Source organism: Echinops telfairi, unplaced genomic scaffold (genome assembly GCF_000313985.2).
Source record: "Echinops telfairi isolate 266 unplaced genomic scaffold, ASM31398v2 ScPeMD7_7406;HRSCAF=8444, whole genome shotgun sequence".
Classification (NCBI taxonomy): domain Eukaryota; kingdom Metazoa; phylum Chordata; class Mammalia; order Afrosoricida; family Tenrecidae; genus Echinops; species Echinops telfairi.
The window spans coordinates 3,446,015-3,471,528 of record NW_022111306.1 but is presented as its reverse complement, the minus strand read 5'-3'; the positions used below and the strand labels follow the sequence as shown (position 1 = coordinate 3,471,528).

Sequence of the window (25,514 nt, the reverse complement as noted above, 5' to 3'; positions counted from 1 at the left end):
ACAAAATATACAGGAACACATATGTATGTATCTGTATATTCTGGCTGGGTTCAAACATAGCAACAATTGGGAGGAGGACAGAGACCAGGCAATGTTCTATTCTGTTGTATGAAGATACCCGAGTAGGAACTGACTCAATGGGGCCTAACCACAGTCCTTATTGCGGAAGAGGATTGTATTTGTTTAATAGTAATAATGAGTCTAAACTATTTAAGCATTATTGGTAGTTCAAATCTTGGCTGTGTTACTTGATGTGCAAACTCGGGCAAATTAATCACTGAGCTTGTTTCTTATTGATTATACTTAATGCAGAATTACTGTGCGAAGACAGTAAGTGAACTCACATATATGGTATATGATGAGAACAGAATACATTTTAGGCTCCTCATTGCCATCAGCATTGTCACCAACTTAGGACCAGAATTTAAGTTTACTTGAACAGTTTTGCTATTTTTCAACTTTAGGAGCCAGCTTGATATTAACAATAAGAAGAGTGTAACTGATTCAATCCGAGATGAATATGGTTTTCTTCAAAAGAAATACCCGTCTCTGGCCAACAGAAATGGAACAAAGTATCTTGCTAGGACTCTAAACAGGTAAGATTTATTTTTGCTTTGTCTAGGATCAATTGTTTTATGTAGTTTCATTTTTGGTTTCTTTTATAGTAGGATTTTTTAAAACAGTTGCTTCTATTTTTATTGGGGTGGTTAGCAGTAAATCATAGTTTAGAACGATGATGTAAATTTAAAAAGTTCTAGCTGAAATTTCAGACACTATTTTTGATGGTAGAACTGGATAGTAGATGATGTCAGAACTGGATAGTAGATGATGTCTGGAACTGTACTAAATTTCTATTTTAAATTCAGGACGTCTTTTATTGCTGCAACTCTGATCATAGAATACCCACTGATACAATTTAGGGACTGGGGGACATTTGTGATTGATTTTTAAAAAAATAATTAGTCTTTTCTCAAACTTTTGTCTTACTTAATCTCAAAAGCAATTAAGATGGGCTTAGATCTTAGTAAGAATTATTGTGGTGGGTACCCAATGTAAAATATGTCAACAAAAGAAAATACGTAGGTATAATTAGATCAAGTGGCTTACTTTCTCTTAGGAACTGTCATAATATGAAAGTAATTGTCTGTTTTGTTTGTTTGCTTTTCATTTTATATTTGATTCCCTAGTAATTACAACAGTGTAGTATGATAAAGGTAAATTAAGATAGCATTGAGTGAAACATTATTTTTTTTGTTTAATAGTTTTATTAGGGGCTCATACAACTCTTATCACAATCCATACATACATCAATTGTGTAAAGCACATTTGTACCTTCATTGCCCTCATCATTCTCAAAACATTTGCTCTCCACTTAAGCCCCTGACATCAGGTCCTCATTTTTTCCCCTCCCTCCCCGCTCCCCGCTCCCTCGTGACTAAAACTAAAATAATTTAGTTTATAAATTATTAATTTGTCATATCTTTCCCTGTCCGACGTCTCCCTTCACCCACTTTTCTGTTGTCTGTCCCCCAGAGGAGGTCACATGTCGATCCTTGTAATCGGTTCCCCTTTCCAACCCACTCTCCCTCTACGCTCCCAGTATCACCACTCACACCACTGGTCCTGAAGGGATCATCCTCCCTGGATTCACTGTGTTTCCAGTTCCTATGTGTACCAGTGTTCACCCTCTAGTGTAGCCAGACTTGCAAGGTAGAATTTGGATCATGATAGTGGGGGGGAGGGGGAAGCATTTAGGAACTAGAAGAAAGTTGTATTTTTCATCGTTGCTACATCACACCCTTTCTGGCTTGTCTCCTCCCCGAGACCCCTCTGCAAGGGGATCTCCAGTGGCCTACTAATGGGCTTTGGGTCTCCACTCCGCACTCCTCCCCTCATTCACTATGGTAAGATTTTTTGTTCTGATGAAAAGAAACATTATTTCTTGCCATTTTTCAAACTAAATACTTCATTGTATTCTAAGCATTATTTCCTGCCAAGACAAACTATTTAACAAGCTTTTTAAATTGTATTTTAAAAATTTGATCCATGTGTCTCTTGAGAACTACCATTTGAAATTAAAATCCTTTGTTTCTAATATTTGTTAGGTTACTGATGCATCACATCAGGGATTGCTTACCCGAGTTGAAAACAAGAATAAATGTTCTAGCAGCTCAGTATCAGTCTCTTCTAAATAGCTACGGTGAACCTGTGGATGATAAAAGTGCTACTTTACTCCAGCTTATTACCAAATTTGCCACAGAATATTGTAATACTATTGAAGGAACTGCAAAATACATTGAGACTTCAGAGCTGTAAGTAATGAATTTTTCTGTGGATTTGGTTACCAACATTGCTGGATCGTTTGTTAAAATACCTTTTTAATGCTGAGATTATCTGACTGATTTATCACAATAAAATTGGGATTTTAGTGTATACAAATGATAGGATATCTGTCCAATATGTGTAAAATCACTTCATATACTTATAGGAGCTCAAAAAATTGGTGGAAAAATTCCATTATCTTTCTATTCCATTTTTGAAGCTTTCTCATATAAAGTAAAAATTTCAATTATTTTAAAAACATTTTATCAGTGTTTCATGTTTTTTTTATTATGTGAAGCTAATAAGTAGAAACAGTAAAATAAAAAATAACCCTTAACTTCGCCATCAAAGATTTATCTCTGCCAACAGTTCGGCACTAACCTTCCAGACTTTTTTCTATGTATTGCTATAAACGTGATTACAATATAGATCTTTGAAAATCAGATTATATACATGCTATTGTAAAATAATTTCTAAAATCATTACAAATAACTTTCTAAGATTAATTATACACCTATATTATTGTTCTTAAATTTTGTGTAGTATTTTAGATTTGGATCCTGAAAAGGGAAATATGGATTGTGCTTGACTAATAACCTAAGGATTGGCAGTTCAAACCCACATGATAGCAGCATCAGTAAAAGGCCTACTGCTCTGCTCCTGTCAAGTTCCTGCCAGGACATCATAGAGCAGTTCTACTTGTGTGACACATGGAGTCATTACAAGTCCTAATTGACAGTCACAGAGTTACTTCTCACACTCTCATATTTGTTGAGCCAGTCCTCTACCAGTGGATAGCTGTTTTCAGTTACGCACAGATGTAAATACTGTTGTGATGGACATCCTCACACCTATTTTGGGGGATCCATATCCATATCCTAGAAGTGGAATCACTAGATTAAAAGGTAAAACAGCTTCAGTCTGTTAGTATACTGTTTTCTACTGGCAGTGTATGAGAATGTTCACTTACCTACATCTTTATCCTTTTTTAACTTTTCATTTTGGGATATGGATTCACAGGAAGTTGCAAAGCAATGTACAAGGAGGTCCTGTGCACCCTTTTCCCTCACCTTTTTCACTGCTGACATGTGGAATAGCGACAGTATATTACTAGGATAACTGGGATACAATAACAAATCTAAGAAATCGTAAAGTCCCCAGAGTTTATGTCAGGTTTAACTGCTATATACATGCTTGTTTGTGTATAGATAGCTCTACATAACTTTGTGTGTCCCAGGTGATCTTTTATATCAATGTATAAAAGAGTTTAAGTCATACAGAGATACGTCAACTTAGAGTATACAGTAAAACTGCTTCTGGGAGGGTTTTGAGACCAATCTTTATGGAAGCAGGCTGCCGCATCCTTCTTCCACGGACTGGCTGATGGGTTTGAACCCCCAACCATGTTGTTAGCAATACAACACTTCCCTAACAGTGCTACTGGCGAGGCAAGTATTTGAATTTGACCGTTAACACTTTTGGATTAAAGCAAAACCATAAAAACCCACTGCCACTGAGTCAATTCCGACTCATAGTGACCCAGTAGGACAGAGTAGAACTGCCCCTGGGGGTTTCAGAGATTATGAATCTATCAAAATTACCCCTTTGGGATTCCATAAGCTGCGATCATAAACCTTCTGAACTAATCTGACTTGGACTTAATTGCACATCCCCTCGGATATCACTCTTTGGGTTAGGCCTTTAAAAAAAAAAAACTTTCAAAGCAACTCTAAGGAGATTAATGTAAATGTATTATTGAACTTGTCTGCCAGCCATCCACTTGATCACAGAAACATGTTTTTACACATTTTATTTAGAATTAACCCATGCATATAGAAACTGGAATCCTAGCAGGAATTCTTTTTTATTTAACCCTTGTACACAGGGCCATTACAAGTTTGTGGGACAATTCTGTTTAGATTTGGGGCAGTTTTTGAAGCTCACTCATATGCGTAATCATCTAATCAAGTTTTTGGAATGAGAAGAGTTGATTTAAATTTATTTCACTGATTGGGAGAGCTCCACAGTATAGGTGTTTGAGGTGAGCTTTGAATATATACCTTGAATAGGTACGGTGTTTGAGGAAGGGATTGTAGAGAAGGTGTTTTAGGCTTAGGAACAGAAGAAGAACAATATTGAGAGTATATTTGAAGAATTGCATGGGCAGTGAGTGACAGGAAATATAGGACATAAGATGGGAACGAAAGGTGTCAAAAAGGAGGTGGGGAAAGGAAAAAAAATAATAAAGAAATGGGTAGCAGGGTCACAGGGCACTAACCCACCCAAGGGGAGGGTATTGTTTATATCTCCACAGGGAAAGAGGGACCAGACCAAAAAAAGAAAGGTATCTAGGAACAAGATTGTGGAAAGTTAGTTATCTTGTTTCAGATTTCAAAAAACTTCTTACTATAGAAAATAAAACATTTTGGTCAGAGAAGTAATCTGTTTAAGAAGGATAATTCTACTCATTGTGAAAAATTATTTGGAGAAGAGAAAGGAGTTAAAGAGACCAGTTTCTGTAGTAGACTAGTACCCACGTCTAGATGGTTACAAGATCAATAACAAAGACATGAATTCAGCTGAACTTGAATAAAAATTTCCTAAAAAGTAATACCAGGGGCTTCAGGCATTATATAAGATAGGAAAGTGGGAATCACCTCAATGTAATTGTTACCTGAGGTTTTGTCAGAGTGCAACAAGCCTAGAGCTTATAGAAAGGCTTCTAATTTGTAGTTTTTTCCCATTTAATAATATCAGAAACTATATACTTCATTGCTTTTCAGATGCGGTGGTGCTAGAATATGTTATATTTTCCATGAGACTTTTGGGCGAACCTTAGAATCTGTTGACCCGCTAGGTGGCCTTAATACTATTGACATATTGACTGCCATTAGAAATGCTACTGTGAGTATGTTTTTAACTTTAGAATTTTGCAAATGAGGTTTAAGCTTTTTTTGCCTATGTATTTTATCTTTTAAAATAATTCATTGTGTAATTTTGCGCTTATACTTGAAGTTAAGTATAATGAAAAATACCTCCTAAGATTTTTTTCTAATCTTTGGGAAAAACTAAAATTATATCTAGCTATAGGAACCTTAATATTTCTTCCCCCCCCCCCCCCCCTAGGGCCCTCGTCCTGCTTTGTTTGTGCCTGAGGTTTCATTTGAATTACTGGTCAAGCGCCAAATCAAACGTCTGGAAGAGCCTAGCCTCCGTTGTGTGGAACTGGTTCATGAGGAAATGCAGAGGATCATTCAGCATTGTAGCAATTACAGCACACAGGTATCAGGAGCACTACAACAGCTTTCAGACTGAACAAGTGAAGGGTGAAGTGGCAGCTTCAGGACATGGATGTGTTAGGCCAAAAGTGAAAATCCACAGTTACTGTTCTAAATGTGTTTTGCAATAGTATTAAAATAAATGGAGTTCAAATTATTTAACTTTCCTTAAAATGAAATAAATGAACCATTATGAAATTCTTTTCTCCATTATGTTCTAGGAATTGTTGCGGTTTCCTAAACTTCATGATGCCATAGTTGAAGTAGTGACTTGTCTTCTTCGTAAAAGGTTGCCTGTTACAAATGAAATGGTGAGCTGCTTCACAAATTACCACTGTGATCCCTGTAGTAAAATGTAAATTCTAGTTTGGCTGCTTTGAGGTGTATAGCATATTGAGTACTTTCATTATATTTGGAGGGAGAAAAAGATTGTCAAATATTAGTTCAATGGAAACTTTTCAATATTTCTGGTATAACTTTTTTTTTCTTCATCTTGTAATCATTGTTAGTTGCAGCCACAGATTTTCATGAGATCTAAGCTATTTCCTAAAAAGCATAACTCCCAGATTCAGGTGGAACTTGAACTTTTAGTGCTAGTTGATACCAGGATTGTGCAGAGGACACAGTAAATGGAGTAAGCAATTCTGGAGAGGACTGCAGAAGTTAATTTCACTTTTTCTTTTTCACCTAATTTTATAATTAGGATTTTGAACCATATACATATTTAACCTAGATGCTTTGTAATGAAGGCTATTTCAGGTCTTTGGTGTGTCCTGTACTCCTATAAACGGAGCACTGGGTGGGGGCTGTCGAGTAAGCATTGAGTTGCTAACTAAGTTCTACTGCAGGTCAACAAACACCAGCTCCTCCTCCAGAGAAAGCTGAGGCTGGCTGATTCTGTAAAGATTGTATAGTCTTCGAAACCCTGTGTAGGGTTTTGGAATTGACTTGATGGCAGTTGTTTGGGTGTTTTATTTTTTTGCTCCTATAAAATTAATAATTTTTAACTTATGAGAGGGCTTCAAAATGTTGATGAAAAAACATCCCGTTATTCTTTTAATACAATTTTCCTTGAACTTTTTGAAACACCCTCAGTTTTCATATTGTTGAAACTGATTGAATCAAAACTTTGCATAAAGCATTACAACTTATGTATGTATTGGCGAACTCTTTTCCCAGGAAATTCTAGCTAGCTAATGTCACTTCTCTTCCTCCTTCCCCGTAGCATCCTTACCTAATGAAATAGTTTGAGTTAATGCATAAGGTTTATCACTGCACTATAATTTTTGACTATTAGTCATTCATTTCCTGCATTTTAAGCATTGTTTATTTAATACATTTTACATAATAAAATTTTCAAAGTAAAAAGTTGATATTTTATGTATAATATAACCTAATTTTATTGTTCTCTAGGTCCATAACTTAGTGGCAATTGAATTGGCGTATATCAATACAAAACATCCAGACTTTGCTGATGCTTGTGGACTAATGAATAATAATATAGAGGTAAATATATTGTGTCTTTTTTGTAGAGGGTGAAAATCTGTTGTAACTTATTGTACCAAAGTTATTTAGCATGGGATAAATGGAGCTTTAAAACATACAGGCGCTGTACTGGTGCCTGCTACATTGTTTTCCTAAATTTAATCTTAATCCTCAAAACCCCCTGGAGGTATTGTTCTCATAAACTGAAACTTATTGGATCCTGCAACTCATTGTTGAGACTCCTTGGCTCCATCTCAGTAACTGTTGTTGCCCTTCATTCAGGTCATAGTATATCAAACAAATCGATTACTTAATATGGTTTTTATTTGGCTCTGAAATCTGAAGAAAACATTCCACAAATTACCCAACTTTTCATAAATCTGGAAAAGAGAGTATTCTTTTTTATCACTACTGGGGTGCTGATTCTATGGATCTTTTCTCTCCACTTAATATGAAAAAATTGGATAAAAAATCTTATGGAGCCAAGGCTGGAGGATGGAGCAATTTATCCAGATGCTATTTTTTTAAAACATCACTTTTGTGACAGTAAGTTTTTCTACTATTCCACAATCCAGTAAGACCTCGGAATAGAATACCCTTCTAGATCAAATTTCCTCTTTTGCATGTGGGTGGAGAGAAAATTGTAAACATGGAGTTGGGACCTCAAAGGGAAGCCTGGGTTATCCACTTCAACCCTTTGATTATACAGGGGAGGAACCTGAGGCTCATCGACGATAACAGCTAGTATGTTAGTAGTGCTTACTTTGCTGGACACTTCTATGGGAAATAAGTAAATTCTCTTTAACAGGACAGAGACCTGGGCTTATTTAATGTTTAGCTGAGGTAATGCCTATTGTCAGAAGAAATTCCAGAATAAACATGAGTCAGGTTATACTAGCTAACAGTTACTTTAAAAATCTGTATGTAGAACTTCCTTTGGATTTAGTTCTTATAAATTCTAACTCAATCTCATGGAAAACTTGTCAGTAAAACTTGTTTCATACAATGTTTTTCTACAAATGATACTCTCTTTATGTGGATATTTTAATTTACTCTTTACATCAACCCCATGAAGATCATGGGCCTTAAAAGACTTGGAAACCTGTACAATTAGTAAGGGCTGTTTGGCTTTAGGGGCAGCCAGCTCAAGCCATAATGGTTGGTAGCAGACCAGCACGAGAATTCCTATCTCCAGATTCCTTGCCTTTTGCTTCAAATCATCCTTTAAAATGCTAATTTAAAGAAATTGCTAATTTTCATTCTGAAAATTGTTGAAATCTGTAATTTTATCATCTGCCGCAATTTTTATCACAGATTACTTAGCTCCTTGCAGAAATGAAAGTGAACCAAAAAATCACCACCACCACTTTCGTGCAGATAAAACATTGGAACTTTGGTCACGTACAGCTTTTTGCTAGCTTCAGTGTGTTCATAAAATGTTTTCTACTTAGGAGCAATTCAGAATTCATTTCACTTCGGTGCATTTCTATTTGGTGTGGCCTCTGAGTGATCCGTCATGAACACTTCCATCTGTCTGTATCTTCACAGTCTCCGGATTCTTAGTCCATCCAGGTTCTCATTACATTCCGATAGATGCTGCTTTAGCTCTGGACCACATTTACCTTGGTCGTATGAGCAAGTCAGAGGGCAGTTGATTCGTTTATTAGGTTACAGAAAGGACTGTAATTACCCAATACTACATTTCATATAGTTTTGGATATAGAAACTGGAACAACCTCAGCCAGGTATACTTTCAAAGTTAACAGTTTTGTGTGTGGATTATGTGATTTTAATATCAAGGGGTATAAGCTAGAGTGATTAATAAAGGTTTTTAAAATTCTTCTGGAATTTGTACATTTCAGTTGTACATGATGTGAGACAGGCTTAAAACACTGTTTCCTAATTAGGACTGAAATGGAAGAGGTCAATCCATTGTTCGTCATTTGAGACACCATTGTAGTAGGGAGCCACTATTAACTTTATATTGTGTATCTCTAAGCTGTGTTGAAACCGAAACTATACTGAGAAGCACTGGGTTAAAACAATTTCCTTGTTTTAAAATGTAATAGTTATAACAGGAGTCCCACAAGTGACAGTATCTATCTATCTGTACGTTATTCTTTACTTTTTAATTCGTTTGCATATTTCCTAGTAGGCTTATATATATCAGTACGCCGATCATCACTTTTGCCTTGTTTGGTTATGTTGTGTAGGAACAAAGGAGAAACAGACTAGCCAGAGAATTACCTTCAGCTGTATCACGAGACAAGGTAAAAACAATGCTTGTGAACAATATTCCCAATACCTGATGGATTGGAAAGCCTCCGAATATTACTTAGATCAGTGGTTCTCAACCTTTCTAATGCTGCGACCCTTTAATACAGTTCCTCATGTTGTGATGACTCCCCAACCATAAAATTATTTTCGTTACTACTTCATAACTGTAATTTTGCTACTGTTATGAATTGGGTGACCCCTGTGAAAGGGTTGTTCAACCCCCCAAAGGGGTCGTGACCCACAGGTTGAGAACCGCTGATTTGGAAGAAGAAATTATTTTTTTCTCTTCCCTTTAATACTCTACTAGAAGTATATTTCATTGGTTGAGTAAAGGTATGCCAATATAAGATAAACCTTGGGTAATTTAGAGATAACAATATTTATGAATACACTGGAATAAATGTGTAAAGTAGGCTTTTAACTTCCAAGTTCTAAAAATTTTCAGGTAGTTAAAGTATTTAGTTGACACTACTAATTAATAAGCTATGCTAGGAGGGGTTGTGGAGAGGGAAGAAAACAATACGCATATCATAGAGATTTTTGTTACCTGGAATACCATTAATACTTTTAGACGTTGGAATGTTTGTGCATAAAAACCTGCTACTTTGAGCTCTTTACCTGGATGATCAACTTCTAGGAATAACGCTATTTTTGTTTTTGGATTTTTCTTAGGGATTCATTTAAAGAAACACCTCTGATAGGAAAATAGGCACAATAATTAGGTTTCTCATGTTATTTTACTATTTTGTTACAGAGGGGGGAAAATTCACATTTATAACATGTATCTGAATGCATTTTTGGCACCCTTGATTTTTTCCCCCTGCATTTTTTGCCTTTAGTCTTCTAAAGTTCCAAGTGCTTTGGCACCTGCCTCCCAGGAGCCCTCCCCTGCTGCTTCTGCTGAGGCTGATGGCAAGGTCTGTTCTGATTCTTAATCTAAGCCTGCATGACTAGTGATTTTGTGCAACATCATCATCATCTGGAAGAAATGCATAGAACAGCATGGTATTTGGGATGTAGTGCTATGATCAGGCCACTTGAATACAAATTCTTGAGAAATTCCGTCTAGTGGAAAACATATAGCAATGTATACTTTATAAACTTATTGACATACTGCTGCTTGCAATATGGAAGAAGTGCTCAAAAATAATTTTTAAAGGAAATTACGCTTTTTAATATCAAGCCAATGATCTTTAAATTTTGCTTGTTAAATTGCATGTTTTAACATATCTTTTAACAGTTAATTCAGGACAGCAGAAGAGAAACTAAAAATGTGAGTCTCTTACTTCAGAATGGAAATGTTGGTATCTGTGGTTTTCACTGAAACACTGTCTTCTAAACCATTGAAGAACCTGTTTGTACAGTGACATCTATCTCTTGTCCGTCTTACATCCTTACTGTCCCTTTAACTTTCCTCAGATGGCATTAACAATTTACTGACAGTAACAGACTTTTCCACTGTTTGTTATCACCTTCAAGACCAGCCTTGAATTTGGTATTTTGGTGGGCAGTTAAGATTTCACAGATGGAAACTGTAATTTCCTTTCTGAAAATTGAAGTTTGTACAGTACTAACGGCTAATCTCTAATGCTTCTTTTTTGTGCTTCTGGTTAGTGTACACTTGTCGTAAATATATTGCTTAACATGTGCTTCAGTAGCTTAAGCAAATTTAAAATGAGGACTATCATTGTCATTCTAGATAACCATTTTAGGGGAGAATGATATGGAAAATGTACAGATCCATTATTTCTAGTTTTTCTTCCATTTAGCAATGTATTTTTTTGTCCAGAATTAAGGTTTTGAATCTCAAAGTAGGCTTTAAACCTAATTTTTGCTCAGCCCACTGTCCCCTAACCTTAAGGGGAGCATCTAAATTGTCGCACAAGTTTTATTTCACTCAGGGCATCATACTGAATGTGTTTTCTTAAGATTTCATTTGATGTCTTCTATGTACAGTTAACACACTGTTTACTCAGCTTAGAAATCAATGTGTCGTCTACGTGAGGCCTGGTGGTGCTGTCAGGTCAGCACTGAGCTGCAAGCTGAAAGAGCCTCCAGCTGCTCCTCGGGAGGAGAATGAGGCAGTCTGCTTCATTCAGATGGACAGACCACCCTGGAGGGTCACTATGAGAATTGACGTGTGGCAGTAGATAGTATACATACTTGTATGTATGTAATTTCATGTAAAACAGATTATATAATACTTATATTTAGATGTAGCTCAACCTAATTTACTAAAGACAAATTTTGACCAGTTTTTCAACTTACAATACCAAAAACTGACATTGAGGGGCTCGTCCTCATGTCACATTTTAGACAACGAAAATGACCATCAGCCTCAGAATAGTGAGTGGCCTTTTAAAGCTTTTATTAAAAAGTTTCTTTTATCTTTTGTTATTTTGGCAGACCATTAAGAATATAAACTAACTTGAGACATAGGAAGCTCTGTTTGGAGACATGGGACCATAAGAACTTTCACGGAGAGCACACTTGGCTCAGGAGTGTTTGCCATTACTTGGAATTCTTCTATTTTTTCTTGTTTGTTGTTCTGTTTTTTATGATCGTTTATACTTTCCCCACAGTCTAGTGTTTGAGCAGTGGGAAAAGATGAAAAAAATTTAAAAGTTTAGATTACAATAAAGGAAGAAAAGGAAGAATGAAGTACGGCCAATCGACCAAACCCTTGCAAACAAGGCTTTATTTAGGTAGCTCAGGGTTCCAGTTACATATTCCAACCACCATGTCTTTTTGTGCCATTATCTGTCTGAATAAACTCCAGGTGAGCACTGGAGAACTCCTTGACTACTGTCAAAGCAAATGAACTTTTGTTTAGCCTTACTATCAGTTGGTATAGGTTGGGGTACATCTGTTTTTTTTCAGGTTGCATCTGGGAGTGGTGGGGTAGGAGATGCTGTTCAAGAACCAACAACAGGCAACTGGAGAGGAATGTTAAAAACTTCAAAAGCTGAAGAATTACTAGCTGAAGAGAAATCCAAACCAATTCCAATTATGCCAGCTAGTCCACAAAAAGGGCATGCTGTGAATCTGCTGGATGTGGTAAGCCATGCAGATTTGTTCAGCATCAATAAGGTGGCCAGATTAGGGGGGGAATTATTTTAAGACAAAAAGTATTACAGTTCTCAATTTTTTACTTTTGACTCTTTCAACGTTGCCATTTTAAAATGGTGCAGGGTTCATGTTCTCCCCTCTTACCCTATTTAGCCAGTTCCTGTGGCACGAAAGCTATCTGCCCGCGAACAGCGAGATTGTGAGGTGATTGAACGACTCATCAAGTCATATTTTCTTATTGTAAGAAAGAATATTCAAGACAGGTTAGTAAGATATAATACACATAGGATTTGTTTTGAAAATAGATGTATTTTTAACTTTTAGGTAAATTTTTACTCTAAATCAAATGAATGATTTATCTTAAATATTGCAGTTCAGAATTACTGTTATTATGACATGACCAGAACATAATATATGTGAGATAGAAAAACTACTAAGAAAGAAGAGATTCCTTTGTCTTTTCTGGCTGCCACATTTTAAGGCATTTTAGAAAAAAATGTTTATTTCTCCCTTAAATCTTAGTTTACTTTGACTAATGATAGTCCTTTTAAAAATTGTTTTACACAGTTCTCCAAAGTATCAAAATAAATGTTTTTACTAAGAAATGTATTTATTCATTCTAATTTAGAATATCTTCTCACATGTCCACTGCCTTGTGTGTCTTCTTCATATTACCTGTGGTGTCACTTCATGCAGTAGGCAGAATAAAAGCTGAGTTATGTAAAGTGATCTTCTATTAGGAAGTATCCCACATTCAATTTCTTGTACCTGTTAGCAGGTTAATAGAAATTTATTGAACAGAAGCATAAAAGCTTAATTATCTAATATTTCATATTCAGTCAGTGACTTTGGCTATACAATCATCTAAATGTATAGCACGTTTTTTCATATTGTGACTGAAGAAAAATTTCCAGGCTCTCCCTTTTGTCTGTCTCCGCCTATGACCGCAACCCGTGCAGTTGTTTTTATTTTTTTAAAAAATGAGATATAATTCATATAGCACCAAATTCAAACTTTTAAAGTGTGCTACTTGGTGGTTTTATTTTATCATGTGTTCACAATGTGGCACAACCATTACAACTAATCTCAGAACACTGTCTTTACCCGAGAAAGGCCAGGCTCTGTACTCCTGTAAAGAGATACGTCTTGGAAATCCATAGGGACAGCCCTGGCCTTTCCTATAGTGTTGCTTTGAGTCTGAATCTACTCCATTGGTGGCAGTAAATTCGGAGAGGGCTTCCCCCCACCCCCCCTAAGACAAAGAAACTATGTGCTCAATAGCAGGTACTTCCCATTTGCCCCTCTGAATCCCCTAGCAGTCAATAAATGCTAATCTGTTTTCTTCATGGGTTTACTTATTTTGGATTGCTCATAAAAGACTCATTCAGTATTGTATTCCCCCAAAAGTGGCATTTTACATGCTGTTTTCAAGGTTCATCCCTTGTGTCATATCGCATGACTTAGCTCTTCACTTCTTCTATGGCCAAACACTGCATTGTGTGGATTACATACTGCATTCTGTTGATTCCTTCATGAACTGATGGATACTTGGGTCTTTTCCACTTTTTGACTATTATGAACAAATGTTCTTTGTGAGGTTGTGATGTAGTCAGTAATAAACATAGAAGGGATATTAGGAAAAAGATTTAAAGGAAATGCTCTAAGAATTGGCAAATTAAGGCTGTGCCTTTTCTTAAAGGAGCCAGGTGGCCTAGTGGGTTATAAGTATGTTGGGTGGCTAACTGCATGGTTAGCAGCATGAACCTACCACCTGCTCTGAGGAGAAAGATGAGGGTTTCTGCTCCTGTAAAGACCGACAGCCTCAGAAACCCAAAGGGCAGCTCTACGCTGTCCTATAGGGTCACCAAGAGTCAGAATTGACTCAGTGGTAGTGTGTTTGGGTTCTTAAAAAAATACTCGATTATAATTAAGTGAAAACCTGAAGGGCCATTATTTCATTAAGTAAAGAAATATCCACAATATTCTTAATTTTATTGTTTTATGAGGTCAGAATCAAAGCCCCAAATTTAAAAAGTAATTTGTTTGCCAAAATGACAGAGATCTGTTTTGTTTCAGTGTGCCAAAAGCAGTCATGCATTTTTTGGTTAATCATGTGAAAGATACTCTTCAGAGTGAGTTAGTAGGACAACTGTACAAATCATCCTTATTGGATGATCTTCTGACGGAATCCGAGGACATGGCACAGCGTAGGAAAGAAGCAGCTGATATGTTAAAGGTATCGTATTACTGTGCTGCTTGTTTTTCCTCTTCAATTTCATACTTGGATTACAGAGATAAGCACATTCATATAAACATTTTTTGGTTTAAAATTCACTCTGACTTCTGGAGGAATACAGTTTTTGTATTATGTGTACATGCTTATATATGCATGTACGTATGAGTCTGTAGGAGCCCTGGTGGCATAGTGGTTAAGTGCTCAGCTACCAACTGAAAAGTCAATGGTTTGAATCCTGCTCTGTGAAAAAAAGATGTGGCAGCCTGCCTCTTTAAAAATCACAGTTCCCATGCCCCATGAGACAGTTCTTTGTGCTGCTATGGGGTCACCACGAGTCAGAATTGACTCAAGAGCACTAAGTTTTTATGTATACACACACACACACACACACACACACACACACACACACACACACACACAATGTTAATACACAGCTTAGAGCACTAAGTTTTTATGTACACACACACACACACGAATGTTAATACACAGCTTAACATCCAGGCAACGTCCAACTGCACATGCTGTCTTTACATAAAAAATGCACACAACATATAGGTTTCGCAAATGGCACAACTCCTTAGGGTGTTTGTTTCCTTAGGTAATTTTACTTGTGTATGTGATTTATGAGGGCACATTTGCAAAACCAAAAACACTAAGTCTGAGGGCAGGACACTAGACCTTTCTTTAGTTTGGGGTTGGAGTGCTACTTCTGCCTACTGCTGTGTACAGTCTATAAGCCACCTTGTCTGTGGTGATGGAAGCTAATGCCACTCCCCTTTGGCTCCTGCCGATTCAGCAGGGCTAGTCCCTGCATTTTTCCCCCGTACGGTTCTGTAGGGTGCCACTGGAAAGTCACGCATCCTTGTCATCCAAGCCCCGGCTCAGGCAGCTTTGGTTCACACCATATGCTCCTTCTGGGCAGATTTTCAGACAAGCTGGCCTTCCCTGCCACTGGTTTAAAAGAGAAGGTGGCAAAAGCAGGGCATAACTTGGTGGAACACTGACTAGAGGTTTCTGTAGGGTTGCTGTGGTCTTGGTTTTATTGTAGACATTAAGCAATGTTCACACACACACACTGTCTTGGTTTTATTGTAGACATTAAGCAATGTACACACACACACACAGGCTTCAAAAAGCGCATGGAAAAAATAAAACCAAAAATAATGGAACTTCCCCACACAAACTTTCTGAACTACTCCAATTAATTAGCTAATTAAAATAGCTAAGGAATCCTGGGGGTGCAATGGTTAAGGACTTGGCTGCTCTCTGAAAGGCTGGCAGTTGGAAACTACCAGCATATCTACCTGAGAAGCTGCTCCTGTAAAGATTCCAGCCTAGCAGGTTCTACAGGGCAAGTCTGTGTTCTACAGGGTTGCTGTGAGTAAAAACTCAGTAATATACAGTAACCGCCGATTTTTTCATTTGATACTTAATCAGATTCAAATCCAGAGCAGTAATTAGTATAAACTTACAATACATATTCTACAGAGATTGCTTCCTATGACATAATCATAACTTAATAAGCATTTTTCATTTTACCCCCTTTAATGCAGGCATTACAAGGAGCCAGTCAAATTATTGCCGAAATCCGAGAGACTCATCTTTGGTGAAGAGAACTAGATACTACTAGAGACTGTTGAATCAACTCCATTAGCTACTGCCTACTTCAGTAGAATTTTATTTATGAACTCCAGTGTATTGCGATGGTATGATTCTGCTCATGTGAAGACTGGCTATAAATGGAAAAGTATAGTCTGTATTGCAGAACAAATCATACATTTAATCCAAAAAAGTTTTCCAGTATATGTAAAATATATCAAGTTTGTCAGTGGCAGTTTCATTTGAACATGAAAAGAACTGTTAATGTTCTAGTAATACGAGCAGTTTGCCACCTGTGGGTAAGAAGACCCATGTAATTTTTGTTAGTTGTCTTAAAGCTGCCACCATAGTCCTTTAAGAAGAAAGTATCAACACAACATTTCATCAACTATAATGCATGTGCTATAAATTGATCTGGCTTTGAACGATGTGGTTTGACAAGCTACTCACCTGGTCACTGTTTTCCACCTGTCTTTCAATTTAGTTTTTGTTTTTAGTACTTTCTCTGAACCATGTGCTAATAAGAAGTTGATGCACAACATCTGTAACATTGAAAGTGATGGGGTGTACATAATGTGTAGCTAGCGACGTAGATCTCCACTTCTGAATCCGCATTGCCCTATACATAAAAAGTGAAAATACTCTCTGATTTTTACTTAAATCTGGCAGCATGAGTTAGAGTTCCCTGCTTACAAATGTCTGGATCTGACTAATCAATTAGATAATGACTGAACAGTTATGTTTGCTTTTTAGAGGTTTCAATGATGACTTAAACTCTTTGGTTTGCAAATACAACGAAAGTAATCAAGACATCTTTAGAATGGGGGCCTCCCAAGATTCACCACTGTGGGGTGGGGGACAGGGACTTAAAAGCCAGTACCATTCTGATCATTTACGTTATTATTCTGTCTTCTCCCATCTAGAAGGTATTAATTGCTTCATATGACAGAATACATGTTATAAAAATGCTGAGTTAAAGAGACACATGTACTCCTAAAGAGTATAAACTACTGAATTGGATTCAGGCGTTGGAGGTAGAAGCTTAGAACAAATATGTCCATATTTATTAAATTCTCGTAATATCTATAATCTGTAAGATATTTGCTCCCTCTTACAACAGATTACACCTTAAGTCAACAAGCACTGCAGATAATAAAATTTCAAGTTAGGACCAGATATTTATGATGGATCTTGACAAGTAAGTATGACTATGTTCTGTTAATGTAATTTATGGTACTCGTTTTACTAAAACAATAAAGCTCAGTAGCACTGACTGAATTATAAAAACCCAAAAAAGGTATTGGTACTGTTGTCAATCTATTTGTACTATCGTCATCTTAACAGAGAGTACATGTAACCAGAATATTTGTTAGCAAATTTAAAAATCACTGTCATCATTAAATGTCAGTTTTAAATGATAGCCATTCACTTATTTCAGAGTAGGCTAAATAAAAGTCATTTTAGCCTTTGGTATTTCTTAAGGGAAAAAATCTTAAAATGCATTTTTCTCTCCAGTATGTCAAAACAATTCAGCATTGAAAATGTTAGCTTTAAAGACATGTTATGGTTATGTTCTTGCTAGTACGACATTTTGTACAAAGAAAAATGGGCAAAAAACCCCAAAACAAACAAACAAAACCACCGCAGGGAAAGAGAATACCTTCCTTTTGTTGGCCCTTAAACTGAGTGAAGTTCTGAGATGAAAAGATGGCCTCTGGTATTTATAATGGACACCTGTATTCTGTTGCTTTGTAAATAAAATTGCTGGTATGAAATGACATTGATCTTTGTCAATAAAAGAATACTTCCTAAGGAAAACTGGTTTCTTGTTTACTTCTTCAGTTACTAACATATAACTTGAATTATACCTTTAACTCTACCAAAAGTTTGTAATTATTGTTTTCCTTAGATCCTCACAATTCATTGAGAATTCTCACAACTCATTTTGCATATTAGGGCACACAATGACTTGCTCCAATTAATCCTGTAGTAAATGGCTAGCATTTGAACATTAAAGCTATGCTTTGCTACCTGAAAGGTTTTCTAGAAAAAAATCAGTTATAAGCCATTTTTTGCTTTCCCCTTCCTTTACTTGATTCTCAGGGAAATGAAGGTGCTATTGCCGTATACATTCGTGTATAGGCTGGGCTTTTCAGCACATTTTGTATGCAGCTTTGCCTCGGCTGAAAATTGTGTCGGCAGCTTATACTCGAGTATATACAGTACTTTGATTTTATAGGTGTGGACAAGTCCCATATAGAGAGATGAACTGACTCTTGATTCTAAATCCTTCTAGGCTGACCTGAAAATGTCCCTTACCCGCATATAAGAAGGCTTTAAAAAGTTCTTGAAAAAATTTCCATTATCTTTTAATTCTACCTTCCCACACAATTTCTGAAGGACCCTCTTATCTTTTGATCTTATATTGGATTATTTGGTGCTCAATTTGCCCCATTTGTAACTGGTCACTTTTCAGATTATGTCAAGTTACAGAGTGCTTGGGAATGAAGTGCAAACTTAGAACTGTCAAAGTTCATCATATTTATAAAATACTAAGTAATTTATCAATAAAACAAGACCGAATTCATCTCATACTGGCAATCCAGGAAAGCAATGGAAAACTGACAAACTTCTGAAAGGTCAAGTATGGATTTTTCTTCATTTGAAAAGAAACTACAGTGAACCCTCGCCACTTCGCGTTTTTTGCGTAACAGCGCATGCTCTGTCATTACTGCCACTGATTGGCTCATACTGTACACGCTTCTGTCTGCATCGCTACGTATCGGAACTACGTATCAGATGCATTTTTGCTTTTGTACAGTGTACTGTAATTGCGATTTTTAAGAAATTTTATCTAAGCCCTATGATGGCTCCTAAACGAGCTGCTTCTTCTAAGCCTTCTGACAAAAATAAGCGCCAGAGGAAGATGCTCACCATCCAGGAAAAGGTAAAACTTTTGGATATGATCAAAGATGGCAAGAAAATCGTGGAGGTTGCACGCCATTTCGACTTGAGTCTTCCGTTCACTCCATCCGTAAAGAGGAAAAAAACAATTGTGCTATGGCTACTTTCACTTTCAACAAGGAAGCAAAGCGCGTGACAAGTAATACTGTAAACTAGATGCCATAAAATAATAAATGATAATTGTAATGTCCAAAATGTTTTACTGTATTTTCCCTTTTTCGTTTAATAAATTGGGTAATACGAGTGTAATGGTGACTAAAGGGTGTTTTTTCATGTCCTCTACGCTCTAACTACGAAAATATTTGATTTACAAATAAGGAATCCTACTTCGCGGAATTTCATTTATCACGGTAGGGTCTAGAACCGATTAACCGCGATAAACGAGGGTTCACTGTACTGTCATTTTTCAAAGCAAACTACGGCTTTGTATTTTATCCTTTTTAGGTAGAACTACAGATATCCTTTCTAAACAACAACATAATCAACAGAAATGTCTAAGTTTTCAAGATATGTTTTTAATGTGGACACGAGGTGCTGCTGGCTTTAGAATTAAAGGAGTGAGACCCGTGCTTTCTATGACACCCAAACCAAGACAGCTGCCATGGAGTCTTTCCTTGATACCAAGACAGGAGGGGTACATGCCCCCCCTCCTCAGTCCAAAATGGAGAACGGAGAACAGGGCAGGGTCTTAGGAGAGCATTAGGTCTTTCATAAGGTACAGTTTAAAAAACAATCTCTGAAACTATGGTTTGCCATATTAATCAATGTTTGTGGATTAGGACGTAAAATATTCCATTATCAGACAACCACCTTATTATAAGCCAACCTCTATAAATAATGAAATTACTCACAATGTGAGGAGGCCTAATCCAGTCTGATTTGTGTAAGCGAAGATCTAGGTCCTGGAGCCAATCCCTTGTATCTTGAGAATAAATGATGAGTGAAATTTGTTTGAACAATCACGACTTTTTAAAATCATAGCTGAAGCCATTTTATTATGTAGAAATTCCTTTTTCCTATTTTAAGTAGTGAAAGTCCATTCTTGAGAACATGCTGTCCAACAACTAAAACACTCTCAGGATTTGTGACTTGTTTGTGATTTATACTGACTCCACCTTCTGTTATCATCCGATACCTACAACAGAAATGTTTAGAAACTGGGTAAATTCAATCAGAGTTGACCCACCCCAAACATAGATACAACATAATTACACTTAAATTTCAGAATTCTCTAAGCCACTTGACCCCAGATTATCTTCAGTTCACCCTACTAGATTCAACTTCCCTTTTATGCTGGGAAATCTCACAGCCCATGGTAGACCCATTCAGTTGGTAATAGACAACCACTTTCTGGAAAGCCCTGCTATCCAAAAAAAGGGGGAAAAATTGTAGAAATCCCACTCCCCCCCCAAAATAAGAACAATGGTTTTGCTTTAATAAGCTACCCACGAGATAAAGTCACAATTGTTAGTTATCGTCATCTTTAGCAAACTTGCTTATGAAACTAGAAAAATCCTTGTAAATTATATTCCCAGAATGTATGTAGAGGTAAATTTTATAGTAAAAAGATGCAAGCATACTTTTAAAATAGGTTGGTTTTTTTAAAAATTAAAAATGAATAGCTGGATCTCTAGATAACAAGCATTTGATGATTGTAAATAGGTCTTTACATTATCATACAATTTATTCAGTAACACTTAAGAGCTCTTTCACTCACTACAATGGAGCCAATGCTCACTCAGTGACCCTGCTTTTATCCAAGGCTGTAACTGTTCAAAGTTTAGAGCCCAGTTTTTCCTTACACAGAGCTGCTGGTGGTTTCGAACTAGGGACCATGCGATCACAGCCCAATGTGTAACCGCTATACCCCCAGGGCTCCTAAAGAGCTCTTACTATGTGCTAGATGTAAGTAGTATTAGAACCTAGTGGAGAGATCTGGGCCAATAAATGAACATTTAGAACACACTGCAGAACTAGGAGAGGCTGTTCTAGGACATTGGCTAAGTGGATGTGACAACACGGGGACACTGAGCAGTATTTCCCTTCAATAAATAAGGAAATGGGGTTAACAGAAAGGTAAGATTTGAAGGGGGGAAACGAACTGATATCAAGGCTAAAGTAGAAATAAAATGTTTTGAAAATGATGATGGCAACATGTACAAATGTGCGGGATACAATGGATTGTGATAAGCGCTGTATGAGGCCCCAATAAAATGATTTTTTTTAAAAAGTAAGATTTGAGATAAAAAGAGGGCTGGAGCATGAATGGCCTTGGAAGTTCTCATGAAAGGCAAATGCTGGTTTCCTTTTACCCAAATGTTAACCAAATAACTACATGGTTCTATGATGATTAACATTAAAAGGTTTCCAGATTTTAGATTGTGTGCTAGTTTCAGATGATTCTCTTTGTTTAAATGCACATATAACTTCTGTTAAAGGTTCATAGGGGAGTCTTGGTAGTGTAGTGATTACACAGTGGGCCGTGAACTGCAAGGTCAGAGTGAGAAACCACCAGCAGCTCCACGGGAGAAGGATGAAGCTTTCTACTCCTATAGGCTCAGAAACCCACACGACAGTTCTACTTCCAGGGTTGTTAGGAGTAAGAACTGACTTGACAGTTCATACAACTGAAGTCCAAGAATATGTTGGTATTACAAAGCACATTGGCTAAATCAAATATGGTGCCATCTGAAATAGAGGTTAACTTTACAGTATTTGTAAGTCCTAAGGAAGTTCAGCAGAAAATGTAAACTTCCAATGAGGAAAAGTCTCTTAGAACCAGTGACTCCTTGTAGAGGTGGTGAATTATACCATCTATGAATTCAGGGTGTAATTACATTAAATAAACTAGCATATCTGTGATGCTATTGAGTCGGTTCCAGCAGTGACCCTAAGTAAAACAGCAAAGTAAAACACTGCTCAGGCCTGCTCAATCTTCACAAATTGTTGTCATGTTTGAGTTCTTCTCCATGTACTGGTTCCTTCTGATAACCTGTCCACAGAACTTGAGGCAAAGTCGTGCCATCCACGTTGCTCAAGATCATTCTGGCTGTACTTCTTACTAGAGATATAGATGTGTCCATCATTCTGGCAGTCTATGGTGCATTCAGTATTCTTCGCCAATATTAGAATTCAAAGGCATCAATTCTTCGGTCCTCCTTATTCCCCGTCCAGCGGTCACATGCACACGAGCAATTTAAAAGGGTAGGCGATCCCTCCTGCCTGCTTCATTCAAATAAAGACAGACTGAATAAGGTGGTGGTGTGATTTTGTTCACTAGGGGCATCTATTTGAAAGCTTCACACTTCTATTTCCATAGGCTCACTGACACCAGTGCCTAAAGTGTGGTCTCGTATATGCAAGCCTATCCAGATACTGGAGGAAAACTGGATTGGACTTAATGAGATAGTGCTGTACTTTATACAGAACATGTAAATTATTTTCAACAACTGTTCTGTTTTCACTTTATTCTCTAAGGTCTGCCAGTGTGGGAAACCGAGGGCGTAGAAGCAGCGTGTGTGGACTACTCCAGTCACTAACAACCACAGGGCTTGGCAAGCCATCCATATGGGAATAGCACATCAATACACTATTCCCGGAAGGATGGTTCCCCACAGCACATCTGCCCCACCCTCCCTACATGCTAATATGAAGCCGTCTCCTACAGATGCCTGACTCCTCGGGTATGTTGAAAGTATGCTTATCTCCAAAAGCATTTGCTCCTTTTGTTCCACATCTTAAGGAGTATTTGCACCTCTTGTCTCTTGCATGCCTGGTACTCCCTTTGAAGCATTCCCCTTGAGGCCTTGGAGTATTCAAGTCTGGTACATTGCCTTTGTTTGATATTATGTATAACAAGAGGCTTGTACGCCTCAAGAGCTTATAAAACCCACTGTTGAATAAACTTGTGACTCTTCTCCCTCTGTTCTCAAGAACGGAGTTGATAATTGCGCTCCATAGGTGCTTCAAATGGAGGGCTGGACCCCATCTGCCAGGAATGAGACTCCATGAACGAAGCATCAGAAAAACACCCTCTCTCAAAAGGTGTGCTGTGAATTTAACATGTAAGGTTGCGTTACCCATGAATTTAAAGTGGAATTATCTTACCCTCGAGGACCATCCGGAATGGCATTTGCTTTGCGGCAAGTATCTAGGACGCTTGTTCCAGGGTCAAGAACCAATTCAGAAAACGGAGCTTCTTTAAACAACTCTCGTAACTCTTCATCAGACATGGCCTCAAGAGCATCGATGCTGTTGTGATAAAGGGCTTGTGTGCACCTGAACAACAAAATTGTGAGAGCCAAATTGAGAGTGTTTACCAAAATGCAAGCCGGACTACTCAATAACCAATTATGGAGTGTCCATTAATGGGTCCAGCTGAGCATAAAACGGCACCCAGCCATTTTGAGCTCCTTCCCATGATCCTCTCCACATCTTCCTGTGCAGCCAAAGACCTTCCATGGGTGTCAGAGTTTACCCATTCAAATTTGCCAGAGACACATGCTCTCCCAAATCTCTCTACTTGGCACCACTCCGAGGGTATATTAGTGTGTAACTTCCTGGTCTCGTTTTCTTGATCACTTACCGCTTGTGCCCCTGCTCTTGCTTTTAGCTCTTCTACCACTTTGCTTCTCCCCACGCTGTTTCTCTGATCTCCCTCCACCTTGCTACTCTGCTCTCCCTCCATCCTGCTTCTCTGCTCTCCCTTTAGTCCGGAAAAACCTGGCAGATTGTGCCTCTCAATAGAGCCTGTTAATCGATATTCGCATTCCATTCCTGCCCCCTTTTTCTTCATCCACTATGTTCCACAATGAGAGTTTCTGAAATAGCAACATCAATCTTTTATAATTTACAACGTAGGATATACTTCGTTTTCTCCAATAAAGAGAAGCTATTTTTTAAAGGACTTATGTCAAACAATGACAATCCTCATTGGTGTTAAATAGCAAGCTTACCCTAAAACAGAGTGACTCCAATTTTTCCCAAGTCTATCAACCAGATAATTTCATGAAGTCTAAGTTATTAAAAAGAATACCTTTTAGCAGATTCTAGCCCATCTTTCCCATGAACAAGCTTTATTACTTCTGCAGCAAGGCGCTTCTGAGGACCTCGTTTCTCTGGCTCTTTAACATGCTGCTGCATGATGTGGTTAATCTCTGCAAGGGGCAGAAAAGTGAAGAGCTTCAGGTACCTTAGGGACAAAAAATAAAGTATTACATTGATTTTACATCCCTAATTTATGTCTCTAGCTTATTCCCCCAAAATCCGGAATTGCAGCAGAGCTTTTGTAGCACACATTTTTCCTGCCAGGTGAGCACTGAGCAACTCGCTTTGAGTTAGTGCACCCAGTGGTGTTGCCTGGGAAGGTTCTCTCAGGTCACAGTGAACTTTTTTGTAAAAGCAGTATCGCTTGAACCTTATGTTTTCTGATGGCCAATTTGAGTGTAAAGAGAGGTTTCCTCATTTCAAAAAAGGTGAAATGTCAATTGGTGCCAAACTTGTTCTGGACAAGTTAACTTGTTGAACAAATTAAAATAGTGACTCATAGTACATTTGGAGTTCTTTCCACCAGGTCAGACTGTTAATCAAACTTTCCATTTAGAGCAGTGGTTCTCAACCTTCCTAATGCCACAACCCTTTAATACAGTTCCTCATGTTGTGGTGACTCCCCCCAACCATAAACTTATTTTCGTTGCTACCTCATAAGTGTAATTTTGCTACTGTTCTCCATTGGGCAAACCCTGTGAAAGGGTTGTTTGACCCCCAAAGGGGTCACGACCCATAGGTTGAGAACTGCTGGTTTAGAGGTTCTGAAAATTATTGTGTAACAAAGTAGGACAAAAAAAGCCACTTGATTTGTGTGGCCCCCCAGGAGACCAGTTTTGCCATGACAATGAACCTGCTCACACAGCCATCTCACTGCACCAGTTTTGGGCAAAAAACAGCATGCCTCTCTTGCCCCAAACACCTGACTTACTTGACCTCACTCAGTACAGCTTCTTTTCATTTCTGTGAATGAAGGGGAATATGAATGAAGGAGGTGCTGTCAGTCATGCAAACAGATGAGTTTAAAAAATGCTTCCAATAATGGAATTGCAGATTTGAAAAATGTATTAAGTGTAATGGAAGATTACTTTGAAGGTGATAAGGGTTGGCTTATAAAAAAACAACATACATTCGGGAGAAGGATATATCTGACCAGAGCACACAGGAGCAGATGACGGGGGAGGAGGCGAGACTGGAGCACATCCTGGCCCAACAGGCCTTGAGGACAATGACCCCAA

The 25,514-nt window shown here is 37.6% G+C and overlaps 2 protein-coding genes across 9 annotated transcripts in view; one reads left to right on the top strand and one right to left on the bottom strand.

The window, feature by feature from the left end:
- DNM1L (dynamin 1 like) overlaps positions 1 to 18,084 on the top strand; it is a 47,308-nt gene extending 29,224 nt beyond the window's left edge. For 2 of the 8 annotated variants that reach the window (XM_004700015.4, XM_004700013.3), the window contains 13 exons: positions 465 to 596; positions 2,106 to 2,312; positions 5,106 to 5,226; positions 5,449 to 5,604; positions 5,822 to 5,911; positions 7,014 to 7,106; positions 9,299 to 9,355; positions 10,202 to 10,279; positions 10,603 to 10,635; positions 12,243 to 12,419; positions 12,585 to 12,694; positions 14,508 to 14,667; positions 16,221 to 18,084. In XM_004700015.4, the coding sequence (XP_004700072.1) occupies positions 465 to 596; positions 2,106 to 2,312; positions 5,106 to 5,226; positions 5,449 to 5,604; positions 5,822 to 5,911; positions 7,014 to 7,106; positions 9,299 to 9,355; positions 10,202 to 10,279; positions 10,603 to 10,635; positions 12,243 to 12,419; positions 12,585 to 12,694; positions 14,508 to 14,667; positions 16,221 to 16,277 (1,471 nt within the window). In that variant the 3' untranslated portion in view covers positions 16,278 to 18,084. The remainder of the gene's footprint in view (positions 1 to 464; positions 597 to 2,105; positions 2,313 to 5,105; positions 5,227 to 5,448; positions 5,605 to 5,821; positions 5,912 to 7,013; positions 7,107 to 9,298; positions 9,356 to 10,201; positions 10,280 to 10,602; positions 10,636 to 12,242; positions 12,420 to 12,584; positions 12,695 to 14,507; positions 14,668 to 16,220) is intronic. The other 6 variants (XM_004700016.3, XM_004700014.3, XM_045296395.1 and 3 more) reach the window with 3 other exon arrangements.
- A 1,641-nt stretch (positions 18,085 to 19,725) lies between these two features.
- Positions 19,726 to 25,514, bottom strand: part of YARS2 (tyrosyl-tRNA synthetase 2) — a 15,383-nt gene continuing 9,594 nt past the window's right edge. The window contains exons 3-5 of the mRNA XM_004700201.3: positions 24,266 to 24,421; positions 23,338 to 23,508; positions 19,726 to 20,365 (exon numbers count right to left, since the gene is read on the bottom strand). Of these exons, the coding sequence (XP_004700258.2) occupies positions 20,206 to 20,365; positions 23,338 to 23,508; positions 24,266 to 24,421 (487 nt within the window). The 3' untranslated portion in view covers positions 19,726 to 20,205. The remainder of the gene's footprint in view (positions 20,366 to 23,337; positions 23,509 to 24,265; positions 24,422 to 25,514) is intronic.